The sequence below is a fragment of the Nycticebus coucang genome, chromosome 2 (assembly GCF_027406575.1).
Source record: "Nycticebus coucang isolate mNycCou1 chromosome 2, mNycCou1.pri, whole genome shotgun sequence".
NCBI classification, from domain to species: domain Eukaryota; kingdom Metazoa; phylum Chordata; class Mammalia; order Primates; family Lorisidae; genus Nycticebus; species Nycticebus coucang.
Window position 1 is genome coordinate 80045733 of NC_069781.1, and position 14692 is coordinate 80060424.

Genomic DNA, 14692 nt, shown 5'->3' on the forward strand with positions numbered 1-14692 from the left:
TAAAATTAATTAAATGGAATAAAATGAAAAATTCAGTTCCTTACTCCCACTGTCCACATTCCCGGGGCTTAGCAGGCACATGGGGCTGATGACTATCACAGCAGAGAGTACAGAGGTAGAATATTTCCATCATCGTGGAACTTCTGGACGGCACTCCTGGAGGAAGGGGTGCTCACCAGGTGGGCTGCCTGGCTAACAGGTGAAAACTGGAACCATGCCTCAGGTAAGCTGAGACGTGCGGTCACCCTGTTCTTATGCAAGTTATTTGACTTGGGCCTGAAACAGATGAATATTTAAGAAACCAACCCATTTTCCAAAGCATACAGCAACTGCAAATTCACAGTATCAGAAAGCACATAATGCTATGAGGAAAGATGCCGGTACGTGGAGCTTCTGGTATCCAATGTCTAGCGCTGTCCAATAGAACTTTCTGCAATGATGCAAATGCTCTATAATCTACCCTGTACAATCATGGAGGCCACTGAGCACTTGAAATGAGGCTAGTGTGCCTAGGACATGGATTTTTCATTTATTCATTAATTAGACACCTATGGCCAGTGGCTACCAGTGGGAAGACATGGCTTTCACAGATGACTTGCACACTGGAGAGGAGAATCAGAATTTTTCTCCCCAGGTTAAGGTGGTTCGAGAGCTCCCTAGGGGCTGAATGAGGATGCATGAAGCAGTATTAGTATAAAGCAAAGTGAGCTGACAGCTTTAGAGACAAAACGGCACCCTACCTCTTTATTTGTGGAGGCTTCCGTGGGGTCACCGGGGTGAAGAGGTGTACTCGATGACTCGGCACCCAGGGGTGAGGAACTGCCAGGAGACGGAGACTGGAACACAGCAAGAAGATAAACAGAGTGAGAACCCGAGGAGCGCGGAGAGAAAGCAAAGCAAGACACAACCGAACGAGCGTGTCTGGGGGTACGTGAAACATCTGTGCTTTTCGACCTTTCTTTCTCAATTTTTGCCATGCTTTCAAAGGAGCTTTTATAACTCTAGGTCATTTTGCCCCTTAGGCCAATTGTTGAAAGATAATATAGAAGAAGGCGGATATCGAACTTAAGTTCCCAAATAAATAGAGCTAAGGGAATCACACAAATATGTTTAAAAATTATCTTCTTACCGCAAGATGCAAAGCTTAAGGTGTCAAATGTCTTATAAAACCACCCAGATGACATGAATGGGAAAGCAAAAATTAAAATGCACATTTTTTAAAGAGACTACTGGGACTGATTTTGATGACCGGAAATCACACGACCTGTTAATTTGCCTCGTTGGTTCAGAGTTTGAATATTTTGTCTGATTTAATCCACAAGTTGTTGAAATTTGAGAGAAATTTCAGCACCCAGACAACATAACCTGGCTGAACAGTTCAAAAATCCTTTGTCAAATAATATGTTTGAAAGTAAGGCAGAGAAAAATAGTTTCCAGAAAAATGGTCCCCGTCAGGTACAGTACGGTCTCAGTTGATGGGGCCCCAGATCCTTGCACGGTCGGGCCCTGCTAGAAGGGATCTGAAGCTCCCAGGTCAACACACCCAGCAGGTGCTCCATAAATATCTGCTGAGTGGATGACCAAATGAAGCAAGCAAGCACAGGGATGGGACTGATACAGGCCTTGAAAACACTCCCCAGCCGATACCCAAGTATTTCTGCATGCTCCTGAAATGTTGGGATGGGAAGGGCCATGTTCAGGTGCAGCCCGGGGATGCTTAAGAATTCTGCCGTGATGGTCCTCTGGGAGTAGGGATGCATTGCTTCACAGTGTGCTGCTGGTGTCCGACAGAGGCATAACACAGAAAGAAACCACACAGGACCGATTCTCCGGAAGCGTGGGGATGAGAACGCAGGGAGGGGAGTCCTGGGCAAAGAAAGCAAAATAACACTAGTGCTTGCTTGAACCTGAGTCTGATCTCAATACTGGTCCCCTTGACGAAGCTGAGGCCCAGAGACATTAGTAAAATATCTGCATGGAAAGGGAGAATGTTTCACACAGCCATGGCGTGGGGGTGGGGAGCATGGTGATAGACAAGGGGGACCTCAGTGAGCCTTGTGTGAAATAAAAAAAAAAGTCAATGGGCTGGGCGAGGTGGCTCACACCAGAAAGTCTAGCACCCTAGCACTCTGGGAGGCCAAGGTGGGAGGATCACTTGAAGTCAGGAATTTGAGACTCAGCCTGAGCAGAGCAAGACCTTTTCTCTACTAAAAATACAAAAATTAGCCAGGTGTTAATGGTAGGCACCTATAGTCCCAGCTGCTTGGGAGGCAGGAGGATTGATTGAGCCCAGGAGTTTGAGGTTGCTCTGAGCTAGGCTGAGGCCGTGGCACTCACTCTAACCTGGGCAACAAACAGAGTGAGACTCTGTTTCAATTAAAAATTTAAAAATCAATATTTTCCAAGAAGTCTGAATTACAGGAAATACAGGGGACACCAAATGCACAGAAAGGTGATGCAGGGAAATTCATTTTCATTCAGACCAAGGAGCTTTGCAACCCTACTCTACTGCTGTGAGGCCTGGATTTGTTTCCTGTGACCCCACATACCTAATTCTGGGCAGGGAGGTGAGGACCAATGAGCTCTTTAAATATTCACATGCAGAAATCAGACCCTCTGCAGTAAAGCCAAGAGGGCAGGCTCTGATGACAGAGCCATAAAAAACCCAAAGTTCCACAACCCTTGGCCACAATAAAGTAGCCTGGTGTGCCTTTAGAAAGAAACACACAAGATCTTTCATTTGGCACCTTAGAGAGTTGGTGGGTACTTAGATTTAGCTCTATGTTTGGCTTACTCAAAATTAATGTAGTAAAGTCTTCATGAGAATACAATGCCTTTGGATTTCCCTGCTTTTTTCAAATTTGAAGAGCTTCCTCAGGTATTTATGGCTCTATATTTTCACCCCCAAGTAATTTTCTCTGTCACCAAGAATTTAAGGGTCTCTAGCCCCTGGGGAAGCTAGTGCAGTTGGATATTCTGTGTTTTTTTGGATATTCTTTAATTGCTTGGAGGACTGTGCAACATTTCATTTAAAGAATACCCCCCAGAGTGTCTCATGTGTACTATTTCTCTACTGTTCCCTATCTTCTAAAAAGTATTTTTTTGCAATCTGTGGGCACCAGGTAACCTTAGGATGATGTGAGAAGACAGGCGATCTGGGCCGTGGGCAGCAGTGCACAGTGGGAGCTCCGATCCCACAGTAAAGAGAAGTGCCTAGTGCTGGGCGTCTGCCCAAGGACACCAGCGAGGAGGCCCAAAAGAGGCACTCCTGGGAGCCACTCCTGGGATCCCTCAACAGGGATCACTCCTTGCAGACAGCCACTGCTCTAGGCTTCTGCACATGCTCAAGCTCATTCACGGTCTCTTCCATTTGCACCTGCAATTAACGACCTCCACCTAGAGACTTCTCCCTCATTCTCTCCCATGTTCTGCTTAATTCAGAAGCACTGGCCTGGCTGAAGTCTTCTTAGACTCCATCCACAGTAAGCACCTCTCTGATGGCACGTGCCTGGAGTGTAATTATCTGTTCATGTGTACGTTCCTCCACCCTCGAGAGCTGTCAGGCAGCAGGGACCTTGCCTCCTTCATTTTCACGATCCAAGTCCATAACCTTGGTTCTTGTAACCAGTAGGTACTCACTACATGTTTACTGAATAAATGATTTCAGAATAGTTCTACTGAACGGGTTTCCATCGTTCATGTGTAGAACATTCAATTTGCATTTTGAATTACAGAAATTGTCTTTGCCTGTGAAGGCTCTTTGGGCTCTAATGAAGTTCTTCGGAAGCAGAAAGTTGTCTCCTAATGAGAGGACTTCATCTGGTGGAAGCCTACAAATCACCACACCATTAATTAAATGTCAAGGGTGGACCAAGAACAAGCACCTTGGGACAGACACCGTCCCTGTGCAGCCTGGACAACAATGTCCGTACTCAGCTCATCTCCAATGCCTGCTTTAAAAGCCCTTTCACCCTTATCTCCAACTTCCACCTGGATATACTTTAAACAGTGGAAAAAAAATCAAAAGTTACATAATACTTTTTTACTTTCAAAGAATATATTGGAACAAGATCTAGCCAATTTTGATAAATGTGACAGAAAAAGAAAAAAATGATCACATATTCCTCTTGAGTCTCATGTCTTCTGGGTTACCGGATGGATATTCCATTTGAAGCAAGTGAGGCCATTTGCTTGCGAGGGTAGGAAGCAAATGTGGGATTGGGAATTCACCTGCTGCACGTGCAGGTCTACCTAGGATGGAGTGTTCAGAGATGACTTACCCACAATCCCCTTCTCTATAGAATTACAGGTATCCTTAAGCTCAAGAACTTGCCTTCTCCAGATTAGGTGCTAGCAAACTCTCCACATCTATGATCTAAATTTTACCATCAAAGCTCTGAGATTCCACAGAGCAGAGCTCTTAGCCTGAAGAGGTTGAATTCTTCAATGTCAAGATGAGAAATGTACTGTCCTGTCCACTGGCCCTGGAGCCAGAGGTGGCCTAAGGATGCAAAAGTATCCCAAGGGAAAGGCGATCATTGTAATTCTGATAGAAAAACCCCGCGGGGCAAACACACAGCTGTGGTGGGCATGAGACAGAAAAGTAGCTTCAGGGACTTTTAGGCCAGGCTTGTAGGGGAGAAAAGCAGCACACACATAATTATTATTCATTTATTCCTTCAGCAGATTACCTTGGAGCCTACCTGCGTTCCTGACATTGGGCAACAAAACAAAGGGGAAGGAGATATGTTTCCAGAGAATGGGGGGAGGCAGATGTGTACAGACAGGGCTGTGGCGGGGGCTGGGGTGTTAATCTGTACAGTAGGGGCACAGAGGGGAGGGCTGAGTATCAGGCAGTGCCTCGGGGAAGGTGGAGCTTCAGCTGAACCCTGCACACTGTGCAGGATTCATGGAGTGGCATGGGGTAGGAAATTGAGGCAGGGAGAAAGAACAGCACAGCTCCGGGAGGGCGATGAGAGAGGGGCTGAGAAGTGAGCTGGGCAGGAGGTACCAGCCAGAGCACCCTCAGGGTAACACAGGCCCTTACAGCTCTTACTCTCGGCCAGACGGTGTCTTTTTTGTGAGTCATTGACTTGCTGTTTTCATCAAAGAAGTCCAATGTAGGCACTTCGTAATGATTTTGTGAGTTGAACAGGAAGATCTAAAGGAGTAGGGATAGGGTTCTACTCTCACCCCTCTTCCCTTTCCTTTGATCCTTTTTAACCCCTGGAAGTCTGCAGGAAGTGAAGATAATAATGACAGTGCCCCAAAGCTGGAGCTGAAGGGACCCTGCCTGTTTCCTCTAAGGACCGAGGCAGGACCTGAGAGAGAAAACCCATGATTTAGAGAGATGTACAGAGATATTGAAAGACTTCTGGAGAAATTCTAGTTGAGAGATACATAAAAATAGAGTTCTATTTGGGCCATTCACTCGTTTACCCCACTCTGAAGCAATGACTTTGGCTGAGTAAGCCCAGGTCCCTGCTTGTCCCCAAGGAGCTCCTGGTCTGTCAGGAGAGATAGACCCATAGGTCACAAACACAGGGCATACTCTGTGAACAGTGGCCATCGTCTAAGGCCCTGCAGAAAAAGAAAAGTTATAACGACACAATAACAGATACAAATGAGCCGACTACTTACAATGTGCTAGAGTTTGCATGTGTCCACAGAATTCACATGTTAGAAACTTGGTCCTTGGCCAGGTGCAGTGGCTTATCCCTGTAATCCTAGGAGGCTAACATGGGAGGGCTGCTTGAACTTGGGAGTTTCAGACTAGCCTGCGCAAGAGTGAGACTTTATCTCTACTAAAAATAGAAAAATTAGGCCTATAGTCCCAGCTGCTTGGGAGGCTGAGGCAAGAGGATTGCTTCATCCCAAGAGTTTGAGGTTGCTGTGAGCTATGGCGCCACGACACTACCAAGGGCGACAAAGTGAGATTCTTTGTCTCAAACACCCCCAATCTACACACACACACAGTCACAAGCTTTCCAGTAAGTCTAGGCCAAAGAGTTTGATGACTCAGTACCACCAACAGAAAAATTAAAAAAAAAAAAAAAAAAACTAAAATAAAAGGAACTTGGTCCTTAATGCAGCAATTTTGAGAGGTGGGACCTCTGGGAGGTGACTGGATCATGAGGGTGAAGCCCTCGTGAATGGATCTTATCTACTCCTGGATTAACAGGTTATTGAGAAAGTAGGTCAGTCGTCATGGAATGGGTCTGTTATAAAAGCCTGTCAGTCTGGCACTCATGAGCACCCCCCTGCTGTGTGATGCCTCTGCCACTTCAGGACTCTGCAGAGTCCCCTCCAGTAAGAAGGCCTACACTAGATACGGCTGCTTGACCCTGGACTTCCCCCTCTCCAATCTATTAAGAAATAAATTTAGTTATAAATTACCAGTCTCAGGTATTCAGTTATAGCAACAGAAAACAGACTAAGGCACAATGGTAGTGCCCATCTGAACAGCCCTCTTCTCCAAACACTACCATCTACCTATCTGGTCTACATCTTTGTCAACTTGACTCTTGCTGACTACTAGGACCATCTGGCATCACAAAGCTAAAACTAAACAAAAACAGCAAATAGCAGAGAAGTGCAAATATTGCAAAAATAAATACACAGCAGAACTGCATAAAGTTGAAGAAGGTAAAGTTGGGGAACTGCTCAAACCAGCTACTGACAATGGAGGAGCTGGCAGAGTTGCATCAGTCAATTAAGAAGCAATGAATGGAAAGAATGATAGCATCAGAACATCAGAGGTGCTCTGAAAGAGAATGACAGAAATATCGAATAATTAGGAGAGGCCCTTAGGAAAAGTGAGTCAGCCCTTCAATATTTTTGCTGAAATGGTTCTCTTTATGATTGTAATAACTGTTTCTCATCATGCCCTAAAAGTCACATGTGAACGGAAGAAGGTTATTTTATTGTGTGATTCAATAGTTTTTTGGTAAACAAACAAACAAAACCTAAAATACACACTAAATCAACATAAAATCAATACTATTTATTTGTTCTAAGAAATTGCATGTAGTTGGAATTATAACCTTGGTGCTGTTAGTCAAAAGATAAACTAAGATTTTGTTTATAATTATAATTTTTAGTAGTTTTTTCAAGGTAAAGTTCTACCCAATCTCTTCTTGTCCACACACACTTAATTTTGAAATTTTGGTCCTTGCTTTAAGTAACTTAATCTGAAGTAGCTTTTGAAGGTACACGTATACAGGGATTCCTCAGGACACCTCTGCCCCCACGGTCAAAGTTCAACATGAAGCTGCCAAGACAGGCAGGAACAGAGAGCTCAAGAGCTAAGGGGAGGAAAGATATTGCCTGCAGCAGCTGGGCCAGGGGGCCCTCCAGTGGACAGGACACAGAATCCTTCTCAATCACAGTGCCCAGGACCCAGAAGAGCCTGGAGAACAAAGTCTGTTGGTTGGCTGAAGTAAAAAACAAACAAAAAAACAACAATCAATTCCTAGCCTTCAAAACCACCATGAATGATCTGGCTCTCCAATATAATGGTTCATTTTCAAAAGCATAGCGTGATTATAGGGAACACAAGTTCCATTTCTCCCTTGAAAAAGACTTAATGTTTTAATTGTATATTAAATTGTATATTATGGTTGGACAAGTAAAATGGTAACTTACATTTCAGGACAGTGAAGTGCTTAAGTGCTCAAGCCCCAGTGTCTAGCCGACAAGTGTCTGAATTCTGGCTCTACCACTCTTACCTCTGACCACAAGCAGGTTATCAATCCTCTCTGGTCCTTTCTCAGAAATGAGGGAAAAAGTTGCTACCCATCTCCTGGGGTTGACTAGAGGATTAACTGCTCAGGGCCTGGGCACGTAAAAAGCACTCGACCAGTATTCGTAAGTCTTTTATGATTCCAACAGTTACAAAAATTATTTTGTCCCTCTGGGAGAGGGCTCACAAAGACAACACACACCCGGGAGGATGTTTCCTCATCTCATCCTGTTTCTTTCTTATTAAAATTTTATCTATGCATAAAAATATAAGCAAACAAAAGGCTCCATAAAATCATACCAGAAAGCCTCTACATTAATTCATAAGCTCCAACCCTCTTAATAGTATATTGGAAGGGAAGAGCTCATTACTGGCGGAGGCTGGGGCTATATCTAACGGCTGTGTGCAATTTCTGGCAAGTTCATTATTTCCTGTGCAGGAAAGCACTTCTGAATATATGGTATGAGGGATGGGAGGGATACTATCATAGGAATTGATTTACAAAAGAGAACAATGTGCATAACCACTATCCTATTATTAATGCCTGACCTGGATACATCTCTAATTAGGGCATCTGGTGAAAGACCCCAGCCAGCTCTGGTCAACTTTCATGAATCTTACTATACGTTGGCCCCTTTCTCCAAGGAAACTCAGTGACAAAGGTTCTTTGCAATAAAGGGTAGGAGAAAACAATTCTCTAAAAATTATACAGTTTTGTCAAACCCATCTGGGAATGAATTATTTAGTAATTTCACTTGTTTGAAACAACTCATAGAACCTTAGAATAAGATGTTTGGGTTTTTTTTGTTTTTTCTTTTGAGGTGCCCAATAGCCAACATACTACCTGAGACCACAGCCCCAGGAGCTCATGAACCTCCTTACTTTAGGAGGCTTCTCGCTAAGTACCTACTTAAGGCCATTTTCAACTCAGTTTTGAAAAGCTCTGAACAAGTCTTTCCTCAATTCAAAAATCTTTAGTTATTCCTTTTTGCTTAGAGATTCAATTTTAGACCATTTTCTTTGGCATTTAAGGCACTCTAAGATTGACCTCGATTCTTTGGATATTTTCTACTGTCAATTCAAACGGAGCCACTTCTGTTCCCAGGATATAACCTGTGTGTTTCTGCTCAGTGCTTTTGTTTGAGCTCTTGTCTGAGCTCTGCTCTACACGCAAGGCTCCAGGGTCCATTTCTATTTCAAACATTACCTTTCCTGCAGTCTTCCCAACTCTCTTAAGTGAAAGGAATCCCTGAACACCGCCACTCCTCAGCTAGGAACTGCAGCATGTATTTTATCTGTGGCATTCTTATGCTACCTTACTCTCTCCTTTTATTTTACATACAAAGCATATATACATATTTTAAGAAAGAAAAACAACTGTATTAAATTTGTAATACTCAAGTCACGTTTGACTTCTGCAATTACAAAGAGGTGTTCGATATGACTTATATTCATTTTTTGTTAACGGTATATGTTCTCACAATTTTAATACAGTTTTTTCCTTTCTTAAAATGTGTATTTTTGGGGTACCCTCTGTATTATCATGCTATAGGACAATATTTAATTGCAATATTTTAATAAGCACCGTGAAGGCAGGATTCATAATTCATTTACATATTTTCCCTCTAATTGATCATACAGAGTCTCCCATAAATATCCAGGAGACCAATAAATGGGTTGAACAAATGCAAGGATACATAGATGCACGGACACCTACCTTGTGTCAGAGGAAAAAGGGAATGGAAATAGGATTGTATAGAGAGTAGGTCTGAACACGCACAGCCCTGCTCATAAGGTCACTGGTACCCACAAGCAGCTCAAGGTAAGTCCCTGGTTCTTCTTTTTTCTTTTCTTTTTCCCTTCTCTTCTCTTTCCTCCTGTCCTGCCCCACCCCTTCCTTCCCTTTCCCTCCCCCACCTTTTTTTTTAATCAACTTGACCTGGGACTTCACTGGTTTTTGATCGTGATCTGTGTCTCCCTTCTCTCACAGACACCACCTGTAAGTCACACATCCTCACATGATCACAATATTGTGGATTCGATAGTGGGAGTAAGTGTTCTCGGAGGCGGCATTTCATGCAAGCTGTACTCGAGCACTTGGGCATTCAATTCCTTTCCAGCCTGAACCTACTGGTTCTGCTCCTTTTTCTATATGGAATTTCAAAGGTAAGTTACACAGGGGAGGCCACGGCACACACCCTAGTTCTTCTGGCAAACTTCCATTTTCAGACTGCGTGGGGCTTCTCGAATTCCAGTGTCCTAGAGTAGCTTTTCCACTTATGCTATTGGGTTTCTGGGCTTCATTTCTTTTCTCAAATGAATGTACCTGGTTTCTTTCACTGATCTAAGTTAACTTTATTCCAGGTTAGAATTACAAAAATAACACCCAAATATATGATTATTTTCTTTCTTGCCCCAAGATAATGTTTGTGCTTTTGAAAATTGAAACCACTTAAGAAATCCATGATTATTCACTCTCAATTCAAACGACAGTATCAATGCTCATTGGTATTTCCTTAATGTGGTCCAGCAGCAAAGTTTTCATAGGCATTGTAGGGGCATAATTATGTCATGAAAATGATAATAGCCTGGGCTTCATGAAGTGTTTTATATACACATTTATAAGGATTCAATTAATACCAATGGAACAGTCTGAGGTAACTGTCAGTTAAAACATTCCAACCATTTCTTTTCTCTATTTTCCCATAGGCAATGCCCTTGTTTCCAGCCCCAAGTCAGTTAAACCCATTTTAAGCCAGAGGGTAAAGACCTGTACCACCTGGTACCTTAGAGCCCTGCACAGCAGAAATCTCTCAAAGACCAATGTCATCAGACCACAGAAATAATTCATCTTATTAGCATCAAATTATTCTAAAAGCCATGTTCTCAAAGGCAAAAAAGTTAACCAATTAACCATAAACCAGAGTCATCTGTGTAAGAATGAAACAACTTATCTGAGAAAGTTGATCTATAAACAAAGGTTATCCTTTCTCCCTTGGAAATAGTCTGTTTTTATTTGGACTGCAGCGTGGTCTGGGCAAATGAGGGAGCCTTTTATTCACTTCCTCAGGTAAGTCCATGCATTCCTTGATTGTCTTCCCACACTTTTATTCCCAGGCCACTGGCCTTGAGCTCAGTGGGAGGAAAAAACCAAAGCCTCTTTAAGTTTGTATGAAGAGATGCAGTTAAGAGCACACAATGTGCTGTAGTAACACATCACCTGCTAAGAACTATGACAGTGACCAACGATGCAAGGCGTGGTATGTGCCAGGCACTGTACCAGGCTACGTTATACCCATTCACCAGCAAAGCAGCACCCCATGTGCAAGGTACTAACCTCCATTCATTTTTATTAGCATCACAGAATCAAAAGACAAAAAAGCCCAGAGCCTGGAAACTTGAGGCTTCATTGCCCAAAGTGATATTTATTAGAGCGTGGAGACTCAGAAAGCCGTGCTGATAGGGAGACACAACCAGCACAACATCCTTCCAAGCACCTTTTCTTTTTTTTTTTTGTAGAGACAGAGTCTCACTTTATGGCCCTCGGTAGAGTGCCGTGGCCTCACACAGCTCACAGCAACCTCTTACTCCTGGGCTTAAGCGATTCTCCTGCCTCAGCCTCCCAAGCAGCTGGGACCACAGGCGCCCGCCACAATGCCCGGCTATTTTTTGGTTGCAGTTTGGCCGGGGCCGGGCTTGAACCCGCCACCCTCGGCATATGGGGCCGGCGCCCTACCGACTGAGCCACAGGCACAGCCCCCAAGCACCTTTTCTAAGTAAGTGATTGAATAGCCTTTTCTCTCTCCCGACACCTTCCAAGCTGCAGGCAAACTTGATTACATGTCCTGTCATTCTGGGGATGCCACTCTCCCCACCCATTCCTGCTGCGCTCAGTTACTCCTACTGTCCAGGGAAATGCAGAGAGCAACTGACATTTCGGCAGGATGAGGAGAACCAAAGCAAAGTGGCAAATGTCATTCTGAAGCCTGAGGCTCCACTTACCTCTCCTTCATGACACTCAAATTGGTACAGCCAAAAATTCTCCATCTTCCCAGGTGGTGTTTGAGCAGCCGGGCCAGCTCTAGCGTGCACCCTTGTGAGCTGAGGCTAGCTCCTGACCTCAGTGGCCGTTTGGAGGATTGTTTCCAGTGGTGTCAGATGCCCACGTCAATCATGCAACTGGTAACAGGAGATGTGACCACCTCCTGAGGTGTCCAACCTCTCCACACTAACCTCTTGGTGCCCAAGTGGCTCCTGCGTCACAGGGGGAGCATCATCAGCTGATGCTTCTGAGAAGGGCCAGCTGCCCCTTCTGGCAGTGGTGCCTACTATTTCTGGGGAAAATAAACTTGGCTCTGAGGTGCTATCAGAAACTTTCACACACTCCAAACTCTGCCACGTTTATAGAACCTGTGAAAAAGCATCCAGCTCATGTGTAAGGAAAGGGCAGGATCTGGGGAAAAAGAGTTTCTCTGAGGACCTGCATCAGAATGCACCCGGGCATGTGGTGAGAGCCTGGAGACCATCGTGGCCAGCCAGGGCTGGGCCTCTGGGGCAAGGGAGGCCTTGTCACATTTACTAACTGCCTCTGGTAGCCTTGAACTACAAACTGACTGAGGAGATGAGGCGAGCCAGCAGCACCAACACAGCAAAGTTCTGCCTCCACAGCCAGCATGGTTGGAACCAAACCAACAGATACGCCCAACTTGGGTTCACGAGCTGGACCAGAGCAGACCAGGGGAAGGTCAGGCACGAGTAGAGCTGAACCCCGGGCAGCTCATGCACACGGAGGCGGCAGGGGGGCTGTGCAGGCAGAAGACCAGTGTGGGAAACAGGGCCGGAGAGAGCACCCGTGGGCATTCCCTACTCTCTCCTCAGTGTTCTGGTGTTTCTGATCACTCCTGCTGCCAATCAGATCGCATCTACTATCGCCACACCAGTCTGATGCGAGGCCTGTAGCTGTCTGCCATCATTCAAGAAAGCCCTTTCAAAATTGTGAGCATTGCAGAAGGTTTTTCCCCCTAGTTTATGCACTGGGTTTCTCTCAAAACACTTTCTTCTTTTCATCAATTATTTAAAAAGAGAAAAATCTTTGGATGTTGATTCTCAAGTGTCTAAACGGAGCACTCCTTACCATTTAGGTTTTCCCTAGCTCACAGCAAAGCCATTTTCCTCACTAGCAGTCTTGAAAATTGCATTTGTTTAGATTTATGAATGGCTGAGAACAGGGAGGCTGATGCCATTAAGAGTCTCCACTGTTAACTTTTTCAGTTATTAGCCAGAGAATGCCCAACACACATAAGATTCAAAAACTGTTAGATGAAAAAAACAACAACAACCCGCTAGGCCTTCTGGAAAGTTATAGAACACATGAATACAATGCATCCTATTGGCGTAACAGAATTCTTTCCCTGGCTCTTTTGTTTTCATTGTTTCTTCCCTTAAATGTTGATCCTGCACCTGAAACCTGCTTAATTATTCACAACCACCTTCTCCATGCCTCATAAATAACGGATGAGGTTTGTGATGGAAAACTTCACCAGCACCAAGAAGGCAGTTGAGACGAGACGAGAGCATGAAGAACAGGATCTTCACGCCACCCCCAAGGGACGACAAGCAGCCGGGAGGCCTGTTCTCTCCTGCAGACTCCTCAGTGCCAACAAGACCCCTTAACGCTGTGCTTACCAACCTTGTTGAGTCATGGTGAAGGAAAAATGATAATGTTCATACAACACACTGGGTTGACTGGGGAAGACCTGGAGCCCTGGATGAGGCTGTGCAAGGGTGAAGGCAACATGCCTGGGGGCCCAGATCACCCCATCCCCAAAGTCCAGGGGAATCATCCATCAGTTAAGCTCTGTCTTAACTTATGAAGAGGTCTTTACAGTCAGTGCTTTTGACAATGGCAGTCCCTTGAGGATAAAGTTGAACTCTCCTCTGAACAAGCCCCATGGGGTGAGCTTGTTCCTGCAGGATGACACCATGACACCCTTTCTCTCCCATTTGCACAGCTCTCCCTGGCTCTAGCCTTCTCTGCCACTGTCACAGCCCCAGTTCTGCGGGGGTCTCACACTCCTTTCCTTTTACACCATTTTGGTTTCATGCTCCAGTGGTCACGTCAGGATCTGCAGATCTGCCCACTCTCAGCCAGATGACAAAACAAGTGCAGCCCAGCAGTTGGGATGGCTGACAAAGTCAGTGGGGGAAGACAGGGCCAGCAGCTGTTCTGCCCTAAATTTCAGACCCTGTAGTTCTTTGCTGGCTTAGATAATGACAGATACCAAATGTGGTAGGCAGACCTCTGGGATGCCACCCCCACGCGATCTTTACTTCCTGGTATTCAGACCCTTGTGTAATGCCATCCCTGGGGAGAGAGTGAGTAAGCAACTTATACTAAGCAATAAAATACTGCAAAGGTGATGGGAAGTCACTGTGACTGGGCTACAAAAGACTGTGACGTCCATCCACCTTGCCATCAGACTCGATGGCCTTCTCATCTTCCATACTTTATTAAGCAAGCTGCTACGGGGCAGAGGGATCATGTGGCAAAGAACTGAGGATGCTTCTGGCCAATAGCTGGGGGGAACTGAGGCCCTCAGTCCAACCACTTGTGAGCAGCTGAGTCCTGTTAACAAGCACATGAACTTGGGAGCAGATCTTTCCTCAGCACAGCCTAAGGCCACTACAGGCAACCTACACACCCTGATGGAAGCCTCTGAAAGGCCCTAATGAAGAGAAACTGTGAGATAATCCACATGGGTTGTTCTATGCCATTAAGCATTGGGGTGATTTGTTATGCAGTAAATACCACACCAAAGATTCAGATGACAGCCTCAAGGGCAGAGGCGGCTCAGATGTCTGGCTGGGGGCCCAACAAAGGACTTGCCTAGAGGAGACTAGACACTGTACCCGCACACACTCTGTCTGCCGCTGCCGTACCCCAGGGGTCCT

General features: G+C 45.1%; 1 protein-coding gene across 3 annotated transcripts in view; it reads right to left on the reverse strand.

Annotated features, from left to right (window-relative positions):
• APBA1 (amyloid beta precursor protein binding family A member 1) overlaps positions 1-14692 on the reverse strand; it is a 248861-nt gene that overhangs the window by 40961 nt on the left and 193208 nt on the right. For all 3 annotated transcript variants that reach the window (XM_053574724.1, XM_053574718.1, XM_053574713.1), the window contains exon 3: positions 741-836. In XM_053574724.1, coding sequence (XP_053430699.1) covers positions 741-836 — 96 coding nt within the window. The remainder of the gene's footprint in view (positions 1-740; positions 837-14692) is intronic.